General features: G+C 44.2%; 1 protein-coding gene across 3 annotated transcripts in view; it reads left to right on the forward strand.

Moving 5' to 3' along the window:
* SYTL5 (synaptotagmin like 5) overlaps positions 1-27,115 on the forward strand; it is a 226,929-nt gene that overhangs the window by 67,692 nt on the left and 132,122 nt on the right. Inside the window, exons 1-2 of one of the 3 annotated variants that reach the window (XM_030202325.1) lie at positions 9,428-9,448; positions 14,465-14,934. In XM_030202325.1, the coding sequence (XP_030058185.1) occupies positions 14,816-14,934 (119 nt within the window). In that variant the 5' untranslated portion in view covers positions 9,428-9,448; positions 14,465-14,815. Of the gene's footprint in view, positions 1-9,427; positions 9,517-14,464; positions 14,935-27,115 lie in introns of those variants that run through there. The other 2 variants (XM_030202324.1, XM_030202323.1) reach the window with 2 other exon arrangements.

The following is a 27,115-nucleotide window of genomic DNA, read 5'->3' on the forward strand; positions in this document are numbered from 1 at the left end:
CTTATGTCAAATAGTGTCTCTCTATAGTCGATGACTTAATGTATGTTACAATCCAAGTTATTACTCAGGAACCTTCATGCAATACCATAATGTAATCTGCTTTACCATGTATGGGCGGAAGCCTGGCCGATTACCACGTAGGCGTGCAGCCTGATATAGAATTATTAGTAAGTACACTTTGAAATGTTGATTTATAAAATTAGTTTAAATTTAACATGAGTATGTAGTGGGTGATATGTAATAATATTGTTACAGCTTTGGTTCCTCCTGAGGAAGGAGACGAAATGCCGATCAGCATTGGGGAACCGGCGATTTGAAGTTTCTAAGCACGAACGCATGTCCCCAGCCATCCCAATTTTGGGGTTTGGATATTCTCAGTGATATTTGTCATCGATTGGGAACACCATTGTGGCCTGAAGAATATCCTTATCATACGCGTATATGGTGCAACATTGTATTAAGTTTGTTCTAGTCAAATACAGGACAATTGAAATAGAACATGCGCGGGTTCCAGTTTATAGAACCAGCGTCAATGGTGAACTTTTTGATCAAACTGACAAGTTCTAAATTGTCATATTTATATTGTATTTATTGATAATGAGCTGTAACATCTTGTGAGAGTTGTATATAGCTGTGCACTATTATTACGAATATTGATGGATGGCTGGAGCATGCGAATGTCTGAGTGAGGTCAAATTGTATTGTATGTTGTTATGTATGGATGATTGACATTTATTGTCAATTAAAAAAAAGGTTTTTCATATGTTCTGGAGTCTTAAGTAGCCATATATATATATATATATATATATATATGCCATGATCTGTTCCATATATGTTATGTTCTATGTATGTTACCATGTATGTCTGCACCTTAACGCAATACCATTTGTAATTCTGTTACCCGGAAATGGCAACCGCCGTTACAGCAAATGTAAGCCGCATTGAGCCTGCAAATCGGTGGGAAAATGTGGGATACAAAATGCTACAAATAAAAATAAAATAAGATAACCACATCAAGCCACACAGCTAGCTGACATCCTGAGGGGAGATCATGAGAATGAGTTGAGGAAGGGGCAGCCTGCAGAGTGAATTAGGCTGCGGCTAGGAGTTGCGGGATGAAACTAGCTGAAGCCTGATGGGCATGTTACAGGAATTGGCAACAGTGGTTATTCACTCAACGAATAGCTAAGCTCTGGAACTCGTTGCCAAAGGATGTGGTAACAACGGTTAGCATTTCTGGGTTTAAAAAAAGGCTTGGACAGGTTTCTAGAGAAAAAGGCCATAGTCTGCTATTGAAATAGACATGGGGAAGCCACTGTTTGCTCTGGGTTTGGTAGCAGGGAATGTTACTATTATATTTGGGTTTCTGCCAGGTACTTGTGACCTGGCTTGGCCGCTGTTGGAAACAGGATGCTGGACCATTGTTCTGACCCAGTATGGCTATTCTTACTTTCTTGTGTTCTTATGAATTTTCCCCATCAGATCTAGGGGGAAGGATAATCAGAAACTTGAATTGCTTTGTTTCTCCCCCTTCAGCAAACCTCGATGTGAAATAAAGCCATTCCTGAAATGCCCTCTAACGTTCTTCTCCACGGTTAGCAAAGTGTCTCTTTTAGTAAGGGATTTAAAATGAAGTGCTGTATGTCAAATGAAACGGGTTGTACAGGTTTCCAGATTATCCTCATTAGATCCATTTCATGTTCTGTGAGAGTTTGGAAAAAATAAAGAGTCTGTTTAGTACTTATGTACATTATGAACTGAGCAGGGGCAGCTGTAACCCTGTTTGGTTAGGGACCCAAACCAAACCAATCTCTGGCCCCACCCCGAGCGCTCAAGTTACTGATGCTGTGTTGAGCAAAATATTGGTCAGGTCGTGGCTTCAATGGACCACACCGTTCCGCTGCCTGGAGAACTGAGGGTTTTGTTCATGCGGAGGATTTGACTTTCGTGGGCACTTAAAATCCCCCTACGCCTCCATCCAGAGAGAAAAAAAAAAGTTTAACCTGTCAATGCTTTTCTCCAACCTAAATTTTGTTACATTTTATGACAATTTACAACCAATTATATAGTCAAATATAAGCACATAATCACCGCCATACTGGGAAAAGACCAAGGGTCCGTGAAGCCCAGCTTCCTGTCTCCAACAGTGGCCAAGCCAGGTCACAGGTACCTGGCAGAAACCCAAATATAGTAGTAATATTCCCTGCTACCAAACCCAGAGCAAACAGTGGCTTTCATTTATTTTCTATGAACATCAGGAAACAGTTTGTCACCGAGAGGGAAGTGGATGCCTGGAAAGCCCTCTTGCGCTGCCACGCAACCTAAAAGCGATCTATGAACTGACCAGCTTCCGAAAACGTGGCCTAGTGGTTAGGGTGGTGGACTTTGGTCCTGGGGAACTGAGGACCTGAGTTCGATTCCCACTTCAGGCACAGGCAGCTCCTTGTGACTCTGGGCAAGTCACATTGCCCCATGTAAGCCGCATTGAGCCTGCCATGAGTGGGAAAGCGCAGGGTACAAATGTAACAAAAATAAAATAGATACTATTGGAGATTCTACATGGAATGTTGCTACTATTGGAGATTCTACATGGAATGTTGCTATTCCACTAACAACATTCCATGTAGAAGGCTGCGCAGGCTTCTGTTTCTGTGAGTCTGACGTCCTGCACGTACGTGCAGGATGTCAGTCTCACAGAAGCAGAAGCCTGCGCGGCCACATTGCTGATCTGCAAGGGCCGACTTCTACATGGAATGTTGCTTGTGGGATGGGTAGGGTAAGCCTTTTTGAAGAGGTTGGTTTTTAGTGATTTCCTGAAGTTTAGGTGGTCATGGATTGTTCTCACAGCTTTTGGGAGTGCGGTCCATAGTTGTGCGCTTATATAGGAGAAGCTAGATGCATAGCTTGTTTTGTATTTGAGTCCTTTGCAATTTGGGTAGTGGAGGTTTAGGTATGTTCGTGATGATCCGGTTCTCTTTCTGGTTGGTAGGTCAATAAGGTCTATCATGTATCCTGGTACTACGCGTAGATAATTTTGTGGACCAGGGTGCAGATTTTGAATATGATCCTTTCTTTGATTGGGAGCCAGTGCAGCTTTTCTCGGAGGGGTTTGGCACTTTCGAATCGTGTTGTACCAAATATCAGCCTAGCTGCTGTGTTTTGGGCGGTCTGGAGGTTTTTTGTGAGTTGATCTTTGCATCCCGCGTAGGTTCTGTTGCAGTAATCTGCATGGCTTAGGACCATTGATTGTATTAGGTTTCAAAATATTTCCCTCGGGAAGAAAGGTTTTACGCGTTTGTTTCCACATTGAGTAGAACATTTTCCTCTTTGAGATTGTGGGAATATCTTTTCTCTCTTTTAACAATGGAGCAATTATATCAAAGACAATTGTTTCACTATCACATTTCCAATAATGAGAAACAGGCAAGCTCTTCAGGACTCCAGGGAATCTGCCTGTCCCTAGCAATTGAAGCACACTATTGAAGCAGCAGCACCCCCCCCCCCACCCCCGGCAGCAATGCAGTTGGAGGATTCATGCTCAACTAAGAAGGAACAGTGATCCCAGGAGGCTGTTACTAGAACCTGTGTAGATGATGGATCGCCCTGCTGGAAGGGAATGGGGCCTTTTTGTGATTTTTTTTTTTTTTTTGCAACTACATTCAAAGTGGTTTACTTAATATATACAGAAGACAGAAAGGGAAATGGGACTTGATATATACTGCCTTTGTGTGGTTTTTGCAACTACATTCAAAGTGGTTTACATGGTATATACAGGTACTTAGTTGTACCTGGGGCAATGGAGGGTTAAGTGACTTGCTCACAAGGAGCTGCAGTGGGAATCGAACCCAGTTCACCAGGATCAAAGTCCGCTGCACTAACCACTAGGCTGCAGTGGGAATCAAACCCAGTTCACCAGGATCAAAGTCCGCTGCACTAACCACTAGGCTACTCCTCCACTAGCAACATTCCATGTAGAGGCCTGCCCTTGCAGATCACCAATGCGGCCGCGCAGGCTTCTGTGTCCGTGAGTCTGACTCACAGAAACAGAAGCCTATGCGGCCGCGTTGCTGATCTGCAAGGGCAGGCTTCTACATGGAATGTTGCTAGTGGAATAGCAACATTCCATGTAGAATCTCAAATAGTAGCAACAGAATCTCAATAGTAGCAACATTCCATCTAGAATCTCCAATAGTAGCAACATTCCATCTAGAATCTCCACTAGTAGCAACATTCCATCTAGAATGTCAAATAGGGAAAGGGAAATGGGACTTGATATACTGCCTTTCTGTGGTTTTTGCAACTATATTCAAAGCAGTTTACATAGTATATAAAGGTACTTATTTTTCACCTGAAGCAAATAGAGGGTTAAGTGAAGCAATAGAGGGTTAAGTGGCTTGCCCAGATTCACAAGGAGCTACAGTGGGAATTGAACCCAGTTCCCCAGGATCAAAGTCTGCTGCAATAACCACTAGGCTCCTTCTCCACTCCCACAGAATGGAGGAGATAGTGGTTGCCAGGGACCCGTAGACTGGATGGGCCAGTTGGCCCTTATCTGCCCGCATTTTTCTGTTTCTACATGAATGCTCTAGTTCTTTTCTACAGAGGTTTTAAATTAACTTGGCTGGATTGAACTTGTAAATGGAGGAATCTTACTTTTCTGTTAATGGTTTAAAGGCTCTGCTGTGAGCCATTCTGATTGAATGTGTCAGGTTCACTGCTCCGGCCAAGCTAATTCAGAACTCTGCTGTCCCAGAAATAAAAGCTGGGGTGAGAGGAGGGGAGGACCTGCTTAAGTGTTACAAGCAGAATGGCATGATAATTTGCTACTGGCACAAAGATAAGACCTGGTGCTGACTCAGTCAATAGGAAGTCTGTGCTTGGATAATAATCGCTGCAGAGAGACAGCTCTTACTTTGTGTTAGTGAAAAAAATATATATAATTTACTTCCTTCATTGTTTGGTTAGATAAATATCTTAATTGTTTCCCTCTTTCCCTCCCAAAGGGGGACATGCCTTTTTGTTACTGGCTTTGCATTGTGTGAAATGTATATTGTGATGATAAATTATTATCTATATGGAACCATCCATACTGCACAAGATAATTCACACATTATCAGGGCTGGCCCTAGCACCAGGTGGACTGTGTGTTTCCCTAGGGTGGCACAATTTTGGGGGTGGTGTTATCAAGGGAGCCCAGCTAGTTGTGTAGTGACAGTCATTTAGGAGCAGAGCAGGTGAACCTAAGTAGTGGGTTCTGATTTGTCAGCTTACCTCTCTCTCAGCCCATGTGCAGGAGGTGGAACCAGAGCTGCAAGCCTGCCCAAGCTGCAGCCTTGCTCTGCCCCTCAGAGTTGGTCTCTCAGAACAGAGGAGGGGGGTACTGAAAGGGTCCAGGCACTCGCTGAATGCTCAGGACTACTTTTTATTTTGGGGAGGGGAGGTCTTAACCTGAGCTGCCGCTCAGGTGCTCCATAAATCTATTGGCTGGTACATTTTTTTTTTTTTTGGTTTGTTTACCATGGCTTCTGCTGCTGGTTAAAAGGACCAAGAAGCAGGCAGCTTCAAAAGCTGAAGGCGCATGCAGATTCACACCTACTCATCTAGTGAAAATCAGAGCCATAATTGAGTCCCATCCTTGACTGTACTTGGCCCATATGATCTTTGCTGCTGCTGCTTCAGTCTGTTAATGCAGCGGACTTTGATCCTGGGGAACTGGGTTCGATTCCTACTGCAGCTCTTTGTGACTGGGCAAGTCACTTAACCCTCCATTGCACCAGGTACAAAATAAGTACCTGAATATGTGTAAACCACTTTGAATGTAGTTGCAAAATATCACACCACAGAAAGGCGGTATATCAAGTCCCATTTCCCTTCCCTTTTCCCTGTCTGCACCATATGCATGCTCTGAACTAAAACAGTGGCCAATCCAGGTCACAAATACCTGGCAAGATCCCAAAAAATACAAAACATTTTATACTGCTTACCCCAGAAATAGTGGATTTTCCCCAAGTCCATTTAATAATGGTCTGTGGACTTTCCTTTAGGAAGCCGTCCAAACCTTTTTTAAAACTCCGCTAAGCTAACCGCCTTTACCACATTCTCTGGCAACGAATTCCAGAGTTTAATTACACGTTGAGTGAAGAAAAAGTTTCTCCGATTGGTTTTAAATTTACTACATTGGAGCTTCATCGCATGCCCCCTAGTCCTAGTATTTTTGGAGAGCGTAAACAGACGCTTCGCATCTACCCGTTCAACTCCACTCATTATTTTATAGATCTCTATCATATCTCCCTTCAGCCGCCTTTTCTCCAAGCTGAAGAGCCCTAGCCGCTTTAGCCTTTCCTCATAGGGAAGTCGTCCCATCCCCTTTATCATTTCCGTCGCCCTTCTCTGCACTGATATCATGGTTTGCACAGGGCATCTAGGTGGGAAATCGGCTGTCGTTAGAAACGACATGGGAATTGTCAATGAGTTAACCCACGTCGCTTCATGTCATTAAAACCCAAAAACGGCTGTGAAAAATATAAAAATTTGTCCTTTGCTATCTTTGGAAAATAGTGTGCTCTTTTTTCACATAATGAGGGGCAATTTCAAAATGACGTCCAAGTCTGAGTCCTTCATACAAGGAAAAAGTAGGGATTCTTGCACTGAAGACATCCAAAATATGAATGCCAAAAAAGCAGGCACAAAATTTGTCTGTCTGCATTATTTATACAACAGCGGCCACACAGAGGTCCCTGCAGAGCAGAGGGGCAGCCTAGTAGTCAGTGCAGGTTTTTGGCAGAGTTTGCCCTCAGGATAGCAGGAATAATTTGAAGGTAAAAATCAGTCCCTGACCCCTATCACCACCTATGTGTTTATGCGTGCGTGAGTACGTACACACACACATACACACACACACACTCTCTCTCTCTCTCTCTCTCTCATAATGTAAGTCTATTTAACAACGCTTGCATAAGGACCTGATTTAAAACATTAGCTTTACCTTGATGACCTGCCAGCCATTGTCTGTCCTGGTGCCTTGCATCCAGGGAGTTCTTAACCATTAGGAAAATCAGGCAGTCGCCTAGGGTGACAGCTTCTAGGGGACTGAAGAAAAGCTGTAAGTCAGGGGGTGCTCAGTCCTCGAGGGCCGCAACCCAGTCAGGTTTTCAGCATTTCCGCAATGAATATTCACCAGATCTATTTGCATACAATAGAAGCAGTGCATGCAAATAGATCTCATTAATATTCATTGCAGGAAACAACAGGGTAATCAATCTGCAAACTCCAAGATGGAAAACAGACCTGCTAATTTTTTTTTATTGATCTATATTTATGATTAATTTGTTTATTAAGTTCCAATTTTACAAGTATACAAACTTGTTCAGAAAAATTGGAAATATTGAGGTTACAAAAATAAGAAGAAATATATCATTTTTATAAACTTTCCTCAAACCAATACAGGTCCACGATGAGGAGTTCAAAATTCAACATCGTTGAAGATTTTGCTAAGAAATAAACATTTATTTATTTATTTATTTTATTGCATTTGTATCCCACATTATCCCACCTCTTTGCAGGCTCAATGTGGCTTACAGTACATCATGGGTACTGGAAATAGGAGTGCATATACATTAGGTTTACAGAAGATTTGTGTTACATGGTGGTGAATTATATAACGGTGTTAAAGCAAAAGACATTATAAGACAGTGTTAGAAGTTCAGAAGATTATACATTTGCATGTTGATCTTTGTGATATATCTTGTCGAAGAGATAGGTTTTTAATAGTTTTCGGAAATTGGTCAGTTCATAGATCGTTTTCAAGTTGCGTGGCAGCGCATTCCAGAGCTGCGTGCTCGTAAAGGAAAAGGTAGATGCATGCATTGATTTGTATTTCAAAAGAGTGGAAAAGGTGTACAGTGGACGCTATATTTCAATTTCAAACATTGTTACTAGTTGGAGTAACTATTCCAACTGTCCTTCTAGATGTAATAAACGTCTCAAGTTGGGATGGGTCATAAAACACAAATTTTTTGGTAGGTGACTAGACATTTGCATGGAAATTTTAAAAAGAAAGTTGCTCCCAGTTGAATCGTTTCTTGCTTCTTCTGAAGAAATCTTTTCCGGCGCACCTGTGTTTCCTTCGATACATCGGGATATACACTAATTTTTAAACCCTTGAAATGTTTTTCACGATTTTTGTAAAATAATTTTAATATCCAAAGTTTGTCCGGAGACAAAGCAACTGTAGCCACCAAATTGATCTATGTTTATTAAATATTGTTTTCCCCGTACGTATCTGCTTCGTCTGTTTTCCATATTCATTGCAGAAATCCTGAAAACCCAATTAACTTATGGCCCTCAAGGACCGATATTGAGCCCCCCCCCCCCCCCCCCCCGGTGTAGGTCCATATGCCCCACACCAACTTAAGGGACTATTGGTGCACATTTTTGCCTGCAGGGAGGGCAGGCAATTTTTCAAATAGCCCATTTACCTTGGAGAATAACTTTTCAGAAATTGCCCTGGTGATGTACATATAATACGTAGTTTAATATATTTAAAAAAATTCATGTCCATTTATCTATTAAGAACCTAAGAATAGCCATACTGGGTCAGACTAATGGTCCATCTAGCCCAGTATTCTGCTTCCCGCAGTGGCCAATCCAGGTCACAAGTACGTGGCAGAAACCCAATTAACAGCAATATTCCATGCTAGAAATCTCAGGGCAAGCAATGGCTTCCTTCATGTCCATCTCTATAACAGGTAGACTATGGACTTTTCCTCCAGGAACTTGTCCAAACCTGTTTTTAAACCCAGATACACTAACTGCTGTTACCATATCCTCCAGCAAAGGGTTCCACAGCTTAACTATTCTTTGAGTGAAAAAATACTTCTTCCTATTCATTACGGGGAGGAGTGGCCTAACGGTTAGCACAGCGAGCTTTGATCCTGGCAAACCCGGGTTCAATTCCCACTGCAGCTCCTTGTGACCTTAGGCAAGTCACTTACCCTCTATTGCCCTAGGTACAAAAACTTAGATTGTGAGCCCTTTAGGGACAGAGGAATAATGGTAGTAGTTACAGGAGTGATGGTCACAATGATTTGGTTTATTTATCAAGTTTTTTTTAATGGGGGCAGGGGGGGGCTAGTGTTGTGAAAGTTAAATGGATGAGGGCACCAAGCTGTAGGTCCATCTAGGGCACCTAAATGCTTGCAGCTGCTCATCCCCTTAAGGCAGGCTGGCTTGGTAGCTAGCTCTGGGTGTGTCCAGCAGGTTCTCAGCTCAGCAAATGCTGTGTTGTTGTGCTGGGCATGTGCCCTGCGTCACCTCATCCCGGGGGACCGGTGAGTCTGGTTAGTCAGGTTCTGAAGCCTAGTACGCTTTGAAAACCTTCTGCCCCCGTTTCCTAATTCTGATAATTGACTGCAGACGAAGTCTGCCAGCTCTTCCTTTTCTGAATAAGGTGAGATCTAAGTGCTTAGGGCTTCCTGTGTTCCAGTATCAGCTTTTCAGGACATCCTACCCTGCCAGGTATGCCGCGCCACACCAGAGTTTTCGCTCTTTGTTTTAGTTCAGCAGGTGCTTCTGGTTTATTTACCTTTTTGACCCCAGAAAAAAAAAACCTGTGAATAGATCAGGACAAAATCTAATCAGATAAGATCTGGAATGCTGTGATAGTGGAGGAGTGGCCTAGTGGTTAGGGTAGTGGACTTTGGTCCTGGGGAACTGAGGAACTGAGTTCGATTCCCACTTCAGGCACAGGCAGCTCCTTGTGACTCTGGGCAAGTCACTTAACCCTCCATTGCCCCATGTAAGCCGCATTGAGCCTGCCATGAGTGGGAAAGTGCAGGGTACAAATGTAACAAAAATAAAATAGATACTACTGGACATTCTACACGGAATGTTGCTACTATTGGAGATTCTACATGGAATGTTGCTATTCCACTAGCAACATTCCATGTAGAAGGCTGTGCAGGCTTCTGTTTCTGTGAGTCTGACATCCTGCACATACGTCAGACTCACAGAAGCAGAAGCCTGTGCGGCCACATTGATGATCTGCAAGGGTCAGGCACAGGCAGCTCCTTGTGACTCTGGGCAAGTCACTTAACCCTCCATTGCCCCATGTAAGCCACATTGAGCCTGCCATGAGTGGGAAAGCGCAGGGTACAAATGTAACAAAAATTAAAAAAATATTTTTTTTTATTTTCTTGCATTCATTTGCTCTTGCTTGATGGTATTGATGAAGCTTCCTGACGTATGGAGTTGGGAGTGTCCCCTGAAAACAAACAGGCGTGCAGTGTTTTGTTTTTCTTTTAGGTTTTTTTTTTTTTCTATTTGCAATGCCAACTCATAGCAAAGTATTCCACAGGACAAAACATTGTAGACTTTAAAGCTGGTTTTAATTGCTAATTGTTCACATTGGTTTGAACCGCTCTGCACTTGTGCTCATATGGGGTATACGTGCACCGCATGCAGCCAGTTAATCACAGGCTATGCGACATATCTGGCCTCGGGCTGCCTGTAGCTGCTGAGGCGACTCATTACTGACTGAGGGGTGATGCATAAACCGCGCATTAGAGCTGTGCACTAACATTTACAACCGGATTTAGTAAATGAGCACTCGGCTTATGTCAAAGGCTTTGCCAAAATCTAAGTACATCATGTCTAGTGCCCCCCCCCCCCCCCCCCGATCCATCTGTCTGGTCAAAACATAATCAGGTTTATTTTTTTTATTTTATTTTGTTACATTTGTACCCCGCGCTTTCCCACTCATGGCAGGTTCTATGCGGCTTACATGGAGCAATGGAGGGTTAAGTGACTTGCCCAGAGTCACAAGGAGCTGCCTGTGCCTGAAGTGGGAATCGAACTCAGTTCCTCAGTTCCCCAGGACCAAAGTCCACCACCCTAACCACTAGGCCACTCCTCCACTGTTGCTACTATTTGAGATTCTACATGGAATGTTGCTATTCCATGTCAGACTCACAGAAACAGAAGCCTGCGCAGCCTTCTACATGGAATGTTGCTAGTGGAATAGCAACATTCCATGTAGAATCTCCAATAGTAGCAACATTCCATGTAGAATCTCCAATAGTATCTATTTTATTTTTGTTACCTTTGTACCCCGCGCTTTCCCACTCATGGCAGGCTCAATGCGGCGGGCAATGGAGGGTTAAGTGACTTGCCCAGAGTCACAAGGAGCTGCCTGTGCCGGGAATCGAACTCAGTTCCTCAGTTCCCCAGGACCAAAGTCCACCACCCTAACCACTAGACCCATCTCCAGTAAAACCATGCTGCCTTGGGTCCTGTAATCCAGAAGCCTCGCTATTCTCTGTTTTAGAAGCCTTTCCATTAATTTACTAACTGGCCTGTAGTTCCCAAACTCTTTTGTGGAGAAGGGACCACATTTGCCTTTCTCCAGTCCTCCAGAACCTCCTGACGTGAGAAATCCGGACAGTGGAACTGCCAGAACTTAAATTCTTCAGTACCCCTGGATGTACCTCATCTGGCTCCATCGCTTTGTCTACTTTTAATTTAGCTAGCGCCTTATGAATACAATCTGTTCATCGTTCAAGGTCTGTCATGCTGCCATTTCTATTTGTGGTTGTCATCTGCAGTCCTACCCCCGGCCCTTTATCTGTGAACACAGAGCAGAAACATTTTTTTAAGCAGTTTTCCTTATACTTATCAGCTTCTCCATATTTCTCCCTGTCACTATCATACCTTAAAAAAAAAAATAAAAAAGGTCTTGTCTCCCCATTTTACTGTATTGATTATTCTTTTGTCCATTTGCGTCTTTGCTTTCCTGACTACTTTACCGACTTCTCTTTGCTTTTCCAGATTATTGTTGCCTGTCTTCCTCTTTCAGCGATCTCTTGTTTCATGAAAGCTGGCCTCTTTTTTCCTGATTTTTATTTTTTCAGCTACTACTTTTGAGAACCAAAGCGGTATTCGTGTCCTCTTTCTTTTGTTTACTTTTATTATTATTATTACATTTGTACCCCGCGCTTTCCGACATAATGCAGGTTCAATGCGGCTTACGTAGTAATTTGAAATACAAAGTTAATAGAATTTTAATAAAACAGTAGTAAAACAATGTAAAGTCGGGCTTAGTAGTGTATGATAAGTTGAGCTAGATTATATATGACTAGGATAAAAGAGGGTAGGCAGGATAGTGTAATTTGGGAGAAAGGGTAAGGAGGGATAAAATTAAGGAGAGATGGAAAGAGAAGGATGGGAGGTTGGTATTTAAGTCAGAACAGAATTGGGGGTGGAAGTTGGCGAGATTAGGTTGGGGCACTTGGGTAGGCTTGCTTAAAGAGATGAGCTTTCGGCATTTTTTGAACAGAAAGGTTCAGTTGACCTTAAAATAGCTACTTTCAGTCTTGACCAGTGCTTTCGCTCCTTCTCCAGCTGTTCCCACCCAGCTAACAACTCCTTGAAGTATTCTGCCATCTTGTCAAACATAGATTTTGACGTTCAGAGCCTTCAGTTTTGAATGTTCCCTGTCCAAATGTGTCTTAATATTGAACCACACCATCCAGCGATCATTGGATGTCAGATGTTCACCATCTGTAATGTCCGTGAACCCCTCTCCACATGTGCCTTTAATATTGAACCGTGGATCTCAGATATTCACCCACTGTAGCATCAAAAATGAAAGAATCCCTAAAAATACTCCTGCCTATTCTGGAAAAGCCAATGAAAACATCGAGAAGTTATATATATTTTTTTATTGCCACAGCAAATATTTCTTTCTAAATCTCCTGGGGCTACAAGGGTCTTCACTCAAGAGCAATGAAATAATGGTGTTTGCGCGAGTGTCAGTTTTACTAAGCTGCAGTAAGCACTAATGCGTTCTTACCGCAGCAAAAAGGGCTTACTGTGGGGCATGTTTGGGTGTCCCATGGTAACTTTGGATGTGCGTAGCGCTACCCACGTGCTAAAAAATAAAATGTATTTTTTAGTGCTAAGGTGGGTCTGGGGGTGGAGAATGGGCATATTCTGTGCTAATCGGTTATCGCAGCCACATTGCCATGTTCTAACCAATTAGCACATGGTTAGCATATGAGCCCTTACTGCCTACATAATGGGCAGCGATAGGTGCTCACGGGCTAAGGGGGAAATTAGCACATGGCCATTAAGGGTGAAAATTGAAAAATTAGCCGTTGTACCCCAGCAGTAAAAATAGCCTTATTGTACTAAGGTACCAGGGAGACGAAAGATGTCATATACACTTTGGGACCCTTTTACTAAGCTGCCTAGGTGCCTACGCACACCCAACGCGCGTCAATTCAGAGTTACTGCCCAGCTACCGCGTGGCCCATGCGGTAATTTCATTTTTTTTTTACGTGCGCCAGAAAATATATTTTATTTTCTGGTGTGCGGTGAAAATCGGGCAGTAACTCTGACTTGATGCGCGTTAACACAAGAGACCTCACCGCTAAGTCTACTACTACTACTACTATTTAGCATTTCTATGCTAAATAGTAGTAGCAAGTCAATGGCTGGGCGGTAAAGTCTCGGACCCAAAATGGACGTGTGCCAATTTTTATTTGGCCACACAACCATTTTTGTCAAAAATGTTAAAAAGATTTTTTTTTACAGCTGCGCTGAAAAATGGATTTCTGCGCTTCCGTAACGCTCCTACACTACCGCAGCCCATTTTTCTGCGCACCTTAGTAAAAAGGACCCCTTTTTTTCATAAATTAAATGAAGACGACACAGTGCCATGTCAGGCCATCATTTAATTTATGAAATAGAGTATATGACGTCTTTCATCTCCCTGGTATCTTTGGAGGAGTCCTGTTGATCTACTTCTTCTTTTGACCTGTTTCACTCATAGTGGAACTTCTTCTTCCACCTTGGTGGTTTACGTCCTCTTAGTGCGCTAAGGCCACATTTTACTGCAGTTTGGTAAATGGGCCCCTTGGTTAAGTTATCGAGTAATAACAAGCCTACTGGGTACTAGGTTGTCAGAGAAAGAAGTCGGTACTGGCACTTGCGTTGATCACTGTGAACACAATTCAGGAAATACCTATGAAGCAAGAGACTGGATCTCATGAACTTCTGATCTCCCGTCAAGCCTACCAAGTGCGTATGTGGAGATAAATCATGATTTTGCAGTTGGTGTTTTGCAGGGCTTTTTTTGAGGTGGTACTTGGGGGTACTTAGTACCGGCAACTTTTCCGTTGTCTGCTAAAATTGACCCATGGACCCCAAGTTTTAATGAAAGAGCTCAGGCTCTACACAACAATTCTGCCTTGTCATAGATTCTGTGACTGGTTGCAGGGGGCCTGGCTAGTGTGGGGTGGGTTCCTCAGCGATAACCTCACCCCTGAAGGGTGGCCAGGCATTTGAGTATTGGCACCTTTTCACTAGAAACAATGCACTGGTGTTTTGAGTCCTCTCTTATTCCGTGTATTTGATCTTTTCCTCTAATTTGATTCTTTTCTTTTTCTTAACTTTTTTTTTTTTTTAGGAAATACAAAGAAAAGTATCCAGTTCTCAAGAGCTTTGAACACCGCCCAGATATTGCCGCATCAGCCGACAGCGCCCTACGTGGACACGTGCTAAAGAGTCACTAGTGGACCCCACGAGAAGTATTGCACAATGAAGAACGGAAACCAAAAGATCCTGGAAAGGAAATGCAAGTTGAAACCTTTGCTTCTGTCTGATTAAAAATGCTGGAACCCGGTGGCAGCTAGTTCTCTGGACAACTTTTCTGAGTGGTTACACGCCTTTGGTATCTATACTAGTCTGCGTGCTAAGATATAAAAAAAAATCTCTTCCTTCTGGCTTAGGTTTAGCCATTGATGACTATCCAAGGACCATGTCCAAAAACACGGAAATCATCAACTTGTCCTTTTTGTTGGAGCAGGAGAAGGAAATGATACTGGGAGTATTAAGAAGAGATGAGCACTTAAAGAAAATTGAAGATAAAAGAATAAGGTAACTTAATGTTTCTCTCCTCTCACTACTTCACTTGGTGCATTGTTCATTATTTGCATGGATTACCTCGAACCTGTATTTTAGGATGTTGCAAATCTGGATGTTTTGTCATCTGTGCTTGCGAGGATAAGTTTATAGACCTGGCTCTGCTTGCCCTGATGTCTTTAATCAGTCTGTTCCTACTACTACTACTTAACATTTCTAGAGCGCTACTAGGGTTACGCAGCGCTGTACAAATTAATAACTAAGGACGGTCCCTGCTCAGAAGAGCTTACAATCTAAAGGACGAAATGTCAAGTTGGGGTAGTCTCGATTTCCTGAGTAGAGGTGTTGTGATTAGGTGCCGAAAGCGACATTGAAGAGGTGGGCTTTGAGCAATGATTTGAAGATGGGTAGGGAGGGGGCCTGGCGTATGGGCTCAGGGAGTTTGTTCCAAGCATGGGGTGAGGCGAGGCAGAAAGGGCGGAGCCTGGAGTTGGCGGTGGTGGAGAAGGGTACTGAAAGGAGGGGTTTGTCTTGAGAGCGGAAGTTACGGGTAGGGACGTAAGGGGAGATGAGGGTAGAGAGGTAAGGAGGGGCTGCAGATCGAGTGTAGGTGAGTAGGAGAAGCTTGAACTGTATGCGGTATCTGATCGGAAGCCAGTGAAGTGACTTGAGTAAGGTGAGGCACAAAGAGAGGGATACAGACACCCAGAACCAAACCAGAGTTGTCCAAAAAAAAGATCTTCAACCATTAGTTGAATTTAAATTTATCGAAGACTCAACATGAGCTGTAATAACCAGCTGTTATAAAAATGTGGGCACAGTAGGGTCAATTATTCAGTAGGGCCTACCCAGGTAAGAGAGGCCTTTACCTGGATAAGTCCTCTTCACTGGATTGTTCCTGGATATTCAGATACACTTGCCTGGTTAGTGCTGCCGAATATTTGGGCTGACTGCTGCAGCGCTATCTGGTTAGTGCCAGGACAGACCTGGAAGTTATCCAGGCACCTTGCTACTCTTTGGGATTCCGCATGGAATCTTGCTGCTCTTTGGGATTCCACATGGAATCTTGCTACTCTTTGGGATTCCGCATGGAATCTTGCTACTCTTTGGGATTCCACATGGAATCTTGCTACTCTTTGGGACTCCGCATGGAATCTTGCTACTCTTTGGGACTCCGCATGGAATCTTGCTACTCTTTTTGGGACTCCGCATGGAATCTTGCTACTCTTTTTGGGATTCCGCATGGAATCTTGCTACTCTTTGGGATTCCGCATGGAATCTTGCTGCTCTTTGGGATTCCGCATGGAATCTTGCTACTCTTTGGGACTCTGCATGGAATCTTGCTACTCTTTTTGGGATTCCGCATGGAATCTTGCTACTCTTTGGGATTCCGCATAGAATCTTGCTACTCTTTTTGGGACTCCGCATGGAATCTTGCTACTCTTTGGGATTCCGCATGGAATCTTGCTACTCTTTTTGGGACTCCGCATGGAATCTTGCTACTCTTTGGGATTCCGCATGGAATCTTGCTGCTCTTTGGGATTCCGCATGGAATCTTGCTGCTCTTTTTGGGACTCCGCATGGAATCGTGCTACTCTTTTTGGGATTCCGCATGGAATCTTGCTACTCTTTTTGGGACTCCGCATGGAATCTTGCTACTCTTTTTGGGATTCCGCATGGAATCTTGCTACTCTTTGGGATTCTGCATGGAATCTTGCTATCTTTGGGACTCCGCATGGAATCTTGCTACTCTTTTTGGGATTCTGCATGGAATCTTGCTACTCTTTGGGATTCCGCATGGAATCTTGCTACTCTTTTTGGGATTCTGCATGGAATCTTGCTACTCTTTTTGGGACTCCGCATGGAATCTTGCTACTCTTTCTGGGACTCCGCATGGAATCTTGCTACTCTTTGGGACTCCGCATGGAATCTTGCTACTCTTTTTGGGACTCCGCATGGAATCTTGCTACTCTTTAGGATTTGGCTATTGTTGAAACAGGATACTGACTAGATGGACCATCAATCTAAACTAGTATGGCTAATTCTTATGCTCTTATATCCACACCACACTAAGTATCTGTGGTACCCAGATATAAATGTCATAAATAAATATTCAGTGCCAGTTCCTAAAAAGGGCTGGCACTGAATATCTAGATTCAAAAATGCCCACATTATTATTTATTATTATTATTTATTGCATTTGTACCCCACATTCTCTCACCTATTTGCAGGCTCAATGTGGCTTCCATAAATTTGTTAGTATTGTCATTACAGGGTCATTGGCCAGCGTGCCAAAAAAACATGGACTGCTGGAATATCTTTTGACCCCAGATGCAGGTAGTTCACTGAAACAAGGTCTGTGTTGGGTCCTCTGTAATAAAATTCATATCCATCTATGGTTGAAGATCCCTTTTTTGGCTGATTGTGGATTGGTTCTGTGTCTTAGGAAGGTGAGACATTAATCTACTTGGGACAGATAGTGGCATGCTAGGAACAGCTGAGTTAGCCCCCTATTGATGTCTTGAATTCTGATCTTGGTTTTGTTGATTGGCCTGTGATGGTGGTGTCTCTGCTTGCCATTGTATATTCTTGAAAGAGCAGAAGAAAAGCATTAGGAATTCTGTCATGTTTGAATTTTACAGCAGTGATTCATCTCTCATTATGGAAACTCTCAAGTGATGGATACAGATTTTTCAACAGATGATGCCATTTGGGTGAACCCATGATTTTGGCACTACAGCCAGGAATGGCCAATGGCTTGATAAAGAGCTTTTTTTCCATAGATATAACAGGATTCAAAATAAAATACAAGCCACACCTTCTGCCAAGGCACAAGCTCAGAAAGGAACTCATGAGGTGTCTGATGTAAAAAGTTGAGAAGCTTCAGTCGGTGTACAGTATGCCATAAAACAGAACCTGTCCCCTCCTACAGAAAAGAAACTCCACCAAGACTGGCCTTACCCATTAATTTAATTTGCTTAAGGGCTTCTTTAAGGCTAGTGCAATTGAAGGGACACTTCCAGAAATAATGAGGCTCATGGTCAAAGCATATAGACTTACAAATAGAGAGTTGCATGGAGACAGGAATCCAACCCATCCCCGCCTGTCCCCGCAGAGATTCTTTCCCGTCCCCGCAAGAATTTAACCTGTCCTCACCCAGTCCCACAAGAATTTAATGGTACATAAAAAAAAAATTGCTGTCTGCTCTCTGAGTCTCTGGGTTTGAGCCGCAGCACTACAGGGAAGGAAGGAACGGAAGTTGGAACACTCTGGTGCGCACATATAAGACTTCTCTGATTCACTAGCACTGTGTGCTAAGAGATCACCAGATGCACACGCCAGTAGGTCAGGTGACATCTGATGCTCATGCCTATGTCAGAGCTGAGGTCTGCGCATCAGCCCGGGAGCAGAGAGGATTAATAGTAACGTAGTAAATGACAGCAGATTAAAACCAGATCGGTCCATCCAGTCTGCCCAATAGACATAATCGTTATCAATTCATGATTAAATCAACAATGAATGTGATATTATATACTTGATTATGGTCTTTCTGTGGCGTTTCTGGGACATAGACCATAGAAGTCCGCCTGGCCCTATCCTTATGTTCCAACTGCTGGAGTTGCCCTCGAAGCCCATTCCAGCCTGTTCATCTTCTCATTTGCGGGACACAGACCGTAAAAGTCTGTCCAGCACTGTCCTCATCTTCCAGCCACTAAAGTTGCTGTCTAAACCCTTTCCAGCCCATCCTAAACCAGATTGCCATGTATGAGACACAGACCGTACAGGTCTCCCGGTATTGGCCCTAGTTCATCACAGCCAGAGTCGCCATCTAAGTGTCACTTGACACATCCACACACATGCAGCCATTTAAGTTTAGATTTTTTATAACTTCCATTTTCCAATTAGAGATCCTCTGTGTTCATCTCACGCCTTCTTGAATTTCATCACCATTTGTATATCTACCACCTCCTTAATGGAAACTTTCCTCATCTTTGCTGTTAAAGCGAGGAGGAGGAGGAGGAGGAGGAGACAGCACTCAAAGAACTTGGTACTCGGTAGATGAGAGGCTGGCGCAAGTGCAGCATACACTTCCACGGGAACCCCCGCAGGAACTGCTTCCTTCCCCACGGGAACCCCCGCAGGAACTGCTTCCTTCCCCACGGGAACCCCGGCAGGAACTGCTTCTGTCCCCATGGGAACCCCCGCAGGAACTGCTTCCGTCCCCACGGGGACCCCCGCAGGAACTGCATCCGTCCCCACGGGGACCCCCGCAGGAACTGCTTCCTTCCCCACGGGAACCCCAGCAGGAACTGCTTCCTTCCCCACGGGAACCCCCCAAGGAACTGCTTCCTTCCCCACGGGAACCCCCGCAGGAACTGCTTCCGTCCCCACGGGGACCCCCGCAGGAACTGCTTCCGTCCCCACGGGGACCCCCGCAGGAACTGCTTCCTTCCCTACGGGAACCCCCGCAGGAACTGCTTCCTTCCCCACGGGAACCCCGGCAGGAACTGCTTCCTTCCCCACGTGAACCCCCGCAGGAACTGCTTCCTTCCCCACGGGAACCCCGGCAGGAACTGCTTCCGTCCCCACGGGGACCCCCGCAGGAACTGCTTCCGTCCCCACGGGAATCCCATGGGTTCCGGGGGATTCCCGCATACCCCGTTCCCGTGCAGATCTCTACTTACAAAGTTACATAGATTACTATATGTAACTTTGTAAGTCTGTGTGCTTTGAAAATGAGCACCATTGCCTCTATATCAGATGACCTTAGTACTCTTGCAAAGATAAGATGTGTTAGAATTTATCCACCACTTGTCTTCAAAGTAATTCACCTAAGGATTTATTTCTGAGTGGCATTCAATTCCCTTTATTGGTCCTTTCTTTGTTTTTACATTTTTTAAAAATAAAAATCCCCCCCCCCCCCCCCCGGTTTGTTCCTGTAGTGCTTTTGTAGCCTCAGGAGTTACTTGCACCACGACATCAGGTTAGCAAAGACTTCTGCAGTGAAAGATTACTCGGAGAAGAACCAGCCAGCGGGTGGTAAATGTACGATTCTAGGAAACTGCAGATGTGGCCAGAGGGCTTATGATACTTTCGGAAGAGGGTAAATAGCCCAACCATTGGACACTGTAGGGAATATTCCTGGGGATTCCGCTTTGCTTTCAAAGGAAAAGAGGGTCTGTAGCATGTACACAATTATTTTACTTAGTAGAAATCAGCAGGCCATTGAGCTTAGTCATTAAGCTCCTTCTGGTACTGATTTTCACCTTGATTCTGATTGCTGGAGAGCTGAAGGGAGTTAAGCACATTTTAAAACAGCAGGTTTCAAATCCTTGCTCAAAGCCCACCTCTTCAATGTCGCCTTTGGCACCTAACCACTATATCTCTATTCAGAAGTCTAGACTGCCCCAACTTGACATTTTGCCCATTAGATTGTAAGCTCCTTTGAGCAGGGACTTGTTAAACTGTACAGCGCTGCGTAACCCTAGTAGCGCTCTAGAAATGTTTAGTAGTAGTAAGTAGTAGTAGTAATAAAACAGCAGATGTGGGATGTTATCAGAACAGGACCTATCTATAATAGAAAAATGATGTTCAGAATGTACGTAAAGAAAGATACAAGAGCCAAAGAGACAGCCAAGGTGAAGAGGGAGCAATAGAATCAGGACTTTTTTTGAGGGGGTACTCGGGGGTACTGAGTACCGGCACCTTTTCCACTGTCTGCTAAAATTGACCCATGGTTCCCAAGTTTCAATGAAAGAGCTCAGGCTCTACACACCAATTCTTCCTTGTCGTAGATTCTGTGACTGGTTGCAGGGGGCCTGGCTATTGTGGGGTTGGGTCCCTCAGTGATCACCCCACCCTTGAAGGGTGGCCTAGCATTTGAGTACCGGCACCTTTTTTGCTAGAAAAGACGCACTGAATAGAATACATTAATATTTCGAGCAAATCGGCTACAGCAGTCGTGCGTTGAAGCTACGTCCCATGTTAGGGTTATTAGATGAGTGAAGTGCGTAGCTGGGGCTTAGTCATGTGAAGGCGGTGAGTAAAATGCAGTAATTATGACAGTGCATCTCAGCTCCTACTTGCATTCTTCAACGTAAGACGTCTAAGCACTTTCTCTGCAAAGCGAAGACAGCTTGATTATTTGCAACAATTGGCGGTTGCAGCTACTGTACAACATGTTCTGAAATTTTATTTTTAGTAAAGCATAATCGCTTCATTGCAGAACAAGTAGGTTCGGGGCAGGAATTGAGAGTTAATTTGCTTCAACACCGAAGCACATTTTTATGAGGGTGCTTCACTGTGAGCTGATGAGCTGAAATGCTCTGGAATTGTTACATTAGCGTCTGCAAGTTCCCGCAATTGTGCCTGCTTTTGAAATTGTCTTTTTATCTGCCAAACGGTTAGCACATAATTATTTGCAAATGATGTGTATTATGAATATACGGCAAGGAATTTCTCTGCTTGAGACGGCAGTCAGCTGTGCCATAAATTATTCATCTTGCAGTTATCTCCGGTTTTGTTAACATTCCTTGACATTCAGTTTGCAATTTTAAAGCATTTACTACACAGCACCTTATAACCAAAAACAGCTGTGGATCGTGATATTTATTTATTAGGATTTATTTACCACCTTTTTGAAAGAATTCACTCAAGGCAGTGTACAGTAAGAATAAATCAAACATAAGCAATAGACAATTATATCAGTAAAAAAATATTCAAATAACAATACAAAGTATGGCATAAATGTCACCAGTCTTCCGATTTCCTGAGGTCTTCCTGTAATTTTTTTACTTTCCGCATTTGTTTTGACACGTTTGAATAGTTTTGTGTCATCTTCAAATTTAATCACCTCACTCACCATTCTGATTTCCAGATCGTTTATAAATACGTTAAATAGCACCGGTCCCAGAACAGATCCATGTGGCTCTCCACTATTCACCCTCCTCCATTGAGAAAAATGGCCATTTAACCCTACCCTCTGTTTTCTATCCAGTAACCAGTTCCTAATCCACAATAGAACACTGCCTCCGATCTTTAATTTTCTCAGGAGTCTCTCATGAAGAACTTTGTCAATAGCTTTCTGAAAATCTAGATTCACTGCATAAACCAAAACATGTTCATTCATTCCTTCAAATAAGTGAAACACATTGGTGAGTCAAGACTTTTCCTTTGGCTGAACCCATGCTGACTGTGTCCCAATAAACCATGTTTGTGTGTATGATCCGTAATTTTATTCTTTATAATAGTTTCCACAATTTTGCCCGGCACTGACTTCAGTCTTATCGGTCTAATTTCCCGGATCACCCCTAGAACCCTTAATTGGAGTTTTTTTTTAAGTATGGTGGAAGTTCACATATATGTTGAAAAAGAAACAAAGTACAGCTATTTGTATATGTCTGGATAATGGACATTTTTCCAAGTAATGTTAGATAATATACGTTCTATTCTCCACCAATTACCTATAAGGTAATAAGATTAGAATAAGAATATGTAAGAAAAGGGGGAATTAAATACTATATTTGTTGAATTACATTAACCTGCACTGCAAGGTTTAAAGACATGTTCAGAACATGAAGACCATATATTTAACTTTAAAATGTTTATTTACAATACAGGTAATGTAATAATGTTACAAGAGAGAGGCAGTTTTTAAGAATCTTTCACAAGTGAAATGTGCTTTTCAAGATTAAAAGGTCTGAATTATAAATTATGCTGGATAATGGTAACTCACTTCGATAGAGGCTGCTGGGTGGAGTGATGGAGATCCTTGCTGAAACAGGAGTCTTTTGTTGCAGAATTGTAGTTGGAGCCTGGAGAAAATCATCAGGGTGTGTGTGAAGTCCAGCAGATCCCAAGAGACAGAGCCGGGCATTTTCCAGGCTTTTTATATTTTCTTGCTGCATCCTAGGCTGAAGTCAGGTGGGGTGTCTGAGAACTGGTTTCATCTAGTTTTGAGATGGAGCATGGTAACTGGTCACATGTTTAATGACATCATAAGACTTTCTGTCTGGACATCTGCTGGTAGATACACATCCATAAGGCATCTGACAGGATTACAAGAGAAAGACTCAGACAGAGAGAGTAGGTGGGCTTCTTTTGTCAGATTTGATAGCTAGATAGGCTTTTCAGTCTTTGTCTGAGAATAGGTGGAGTTTCATTGTCTGGTTAACTCCAGTCTTTGTGATTGCTGTCCATCTTCAGAGGTTTGTTTTTTGGAGATGTGTTGATGGGCTTAGGTATCCACCCAGCTAGTTTTTGTTATCAGTAGTTTCCAGGGGGGAAGGGGGTGAGACGAAAGCCAGACCAGTTTATCTGATTCTGTCCCAATAAGTCTTTGTAGCTGTATTTTTTATATATATGTGATCCAGCAAAATCAATAACTCTGACAATTAAACTCATATCATGCTACAGTAATAGAATATGAACTGAAGCCCATTGTGGTGATGTGAATGAGGACGGGTCCAAAGCCACACAATGGTTAAAGGTGAACACAGAAATAGTATTTTATTAAAAATGCAAGGTAAGGAGTCTGGTTCACAGGTGTGGGAGAAACAAACATAAAACTAGTCCTTAGATGTAGGAACCTCCTCTTGTGGCTGGCCATTGAGTGTCCCGGTGTGCACTACAGTCTTTCAACAAGGCAGCACATTCTGACTCACCTGTTTCCCCAGAGTTACTAGTACAAATAAATCCCAATAAATAATCTTTAGCGACTAACAAATGCTAACCAGTGTATATAGGGCACTCCCTTCTTGCCTCTAAAAGTGGGGGGGAGGGAGCGGAACAGAAGAGACTGAAAAAAAAGCAAGCCCTTCTGGGCAGACTTATACGGTCTGTGCCGGGGCTGGTGGTTGGGCGGCGGGGATAGTGCTGGGCAGACTTATACGGTCTGTGCCAGAGCCGGTGGTGGGAGGCAGGGATAGTTCTGGGCAGACTTATACGGTCTGTGCCAGAGCTGGTGGTGGGAGGCGGGACTGGTAGTTAGGAGGCGGGGATAGTGCTGGGCAGACTTATAGGGTCTGTGCCAGAGCTGGTGGTTGGGAGGCGGGGTTGGTGGTTGGGAGGCGGGGATAGTGCTGGGCAGACTTATACAGTCTGTGCCCTGAAGAGTACAGTACAAATAAAAAAGTAGCACATATGAATTTATCTTCTTGGGCAGACTGGATGGTCCGTGCAGGTCTTTTTCTGCCGTCATCTACTATGTTTACTATGTTTTCTAATTCTTATATCTTTTTTAGATGCGGTGACCAGAATTGCACACAGTATTCAAGGTGCAGCCGTACCATAGAGCGATACACAGCCATTGTATTCTCATTTTTGTTTTCCATTCCTTTCCTAATGATTCCTAACATTCTACTTGCTTTCTTAGCCACCGCTGCTCACTGAGTAGAGGGTTTCAATGTATCAGCTACGACACCGAGATCCCTTTCCTGGTCGGTGACTCCTAACGTGGAACCTTGCATCGATCACATAGCTATAGTTCAGGTTCCTCTTTCCCACATGCGTCACTTTGCACTTGGTCACATTAAACGTCATCTGCCATTTGGACGACCAGTCTCCCAGGGTCATAAGATCCTCTTGTAATTTTTCACAATCCTCTCGGGATTTAACAACTTTGAACAACTTTATATCATCAGCAAATTTAATGACTTCACTGGTTCTTCCCATCTCTAGGTCATTTATAAATATGTTAAAGAGCAGTGGTCCCAGCACAGACCCCCGGGGAACCCCACTATCTACCCTTCTTCAATTAGAATACTGACCATTTAACCCTACTCTCTGTTTTCTATCGTTTAACCAGTTATCCACAATAGGACATTACCTCCTATCCCATAACTCTCTAATTTCCTCAGAAGTAGGGTTACCATATTTTGTCCCCTAAAAAGGAGGACACATGGCCCGCCCCCACCACACACCCAGCACCGCCCTCTTTCACACCCCACCTGTCTCCTTTCACGCCCTCGCTCAGCTCCGCCCCCTGTCTCATTTTCCCCTCCCCCTGTCACACCCCCCCCCCCTTACTTTACTACTGCCCTGGTGGTCTAGTGACTTCTTCAGGGCAGGAAAGAGCCCCCTCTTTCCTGCCCAGAGCGCTGCCCTGCATGCATCCTTCCTGGTGCTGATCTCTGCGCCGATTCAAAATGGCCTCCAAGAGTTGAAGTCTCGCGAGGTCACTTCAACTCTCGGCGGCCATTTTGAATCGGCGCCGAGATCAGCAACAGGAAGGATGCATGCAGGGCAGCGCTCTGGGCAGGAAAGAGGGGGCTCTTTCCTGCCCCAAAGGTGGAAGAGGTCACTAGACCACCAGGGCAGTAGAGTAAGTAAGGGGAGGGCAGGCTAGCAATCTGCCCATTTGTCCGGACAAATGGGCAGATTGGCAAAACCCACCCGGTTGCCCGGACATGTCTTCAAAATGAGGACATGTCCGGACATATGGTAACCCTACTCAGAAGTCTTTCATGAGGTACTTTGGCAAATGCCTTTTGAAAATCCATTGATATAATCCATTGATATCTTTATGCATTTTTCTTCTGTCTGTTCTTCTGCCGTACTGAGTTCTTTTCTTTGACTTTCAGCTTTATGTGGTATTTTTGTTTGTTTCTTTTTGTGATCTGTATTTTGTGAGCACTACCTCTTTTGCCTTGATGTTTACTTTCCTTACATAAGTCTGTAGCCATTTTTATCGCTCCTTTCAGTTTAACCCACTGTCTCTCCCCTTATTTCCTGTTACCCTACCAGCTCCTTTTCCCCCTCCCCCCCCCCCCCCCCCCCATGTACCTTCTGAAATGGCAACTGTATTAAATGAGTCATGATGATGAAGAAGCTTAAGGCATTGATGTAGTCGTGGTTGGGCTCAGGCCCACCCAGTAGCGGCACACCTGTGATGTAGCTGGTAGGGGGATCCCCAAGCCCCACAAGCCAAAAACTCCCCCTCCCTCGTACCTTTTAAATAGCAGATCTTTGCCGGCAGCGAGCAGTGACTGATACATACTGTTCGCATTGGCCCCACAGCCTTTCCCACCTCTGCAGAAACAGAATGCTGCATCAGAGGGAAGGCTATGGGGTCAGTGTGAAAAGTTTGTGTCAGTAGCTGCTCGCTGCTAGTGAAGATCTGCTATTTAAAAGGTATGCGGGGCAGTGGCGTAGCTACGTGGGGCCGGGGGGCCTGGGCCCCCGTAGATTTGGCCCTGGACACCCTTGCCGACGACCCTCTCGACCCCCCTCCCGCCGCCAACCCGCTGATGCCGCCGCCCCTCTCGACCCCCCTCCTGCCGCCAACCCACCGTCGCCTACATTTGCTGGAGGGGGACCCCAACCCTCACCAGCTGAGGTCCTCTTCTTCCCACGCAAGGCTTCCTTCTGTTTCTGACGTCCTGCACATACAACATGGGAAGAAGAGGACCTCGGCTGGTGGGGGTTGGGGTCCCCTGCCAGCAAAGGTAGTCGACGGCGGGTTGGTGGCAGGAGGGGGGGTCGAGAGGGTCAGCGGCGGGGGGGGGGGCAAAGTTGGTGATAGCGGGGTCAGTGGCGCCGGGGGGGGGGGGCTAAAATGTGCCCCCTCACCTCGGGCTCTGGACCCCCCTCCCACCAAAGTCTGGCTTCACCCCTGATACGGGGGAAGGGTTGAGAGACCATATGGCATGCGGGCGGGAGAGACTGAATTGCCTGTGCGGCAGGGGCGGGGTTCTAATTCCCACCCAAAATTGGGTGTCTGGCTACGCCCCTGGCTTAAGGAAACCTGTATAATCAGAAATAAAACAGAAATACAAGCCCCTAAATGCCTGTGGATTTATCCAGCTGTGGCATAGAATGCTTAATGCATTTATTTAGAGATTAAGGATTTGTTAGAAGTAATGAGTGGGAGATCAGGGCAGAACAGCAGTATTCAGCCTTGAGCTTTGGGGAAAGGCAGACTATCGAATGGAAAATAAATAATAGTGCATATGGGAAAACTGAAACCTAGAATAGAATTCTGAGGAATTATTTAATATCTTGGGCACAGAATGTGTGCAGTGCAGCATTAGTTTCACAGAGATGCGTTATCATACACCGCACAGATTGCAGCTCGCATTTTCAGATACAGCAAAGGAGATTTTATGCATATGTTTGGGTTTTTTTTGACAGCTCCTGGGCAGGGATAGTAATATATGTGTAGGGGCATTTTCAATACAACTTCTAAATCCAATTTTTG

This window comes from Microcaecilia unicolor, chromosome 4 (genome assembly GCF_901765095.1).
Source record: "Microcaecilia unicolor chromosome 4, aMicUni1.1, whole genome shotgun sequence".
NCBI lineage: Eukaryota > Metazoa > Chordata > Amphibia > Gymnophiona > Siphonopidae > Microcaecilia > Microcaecilia unicolor.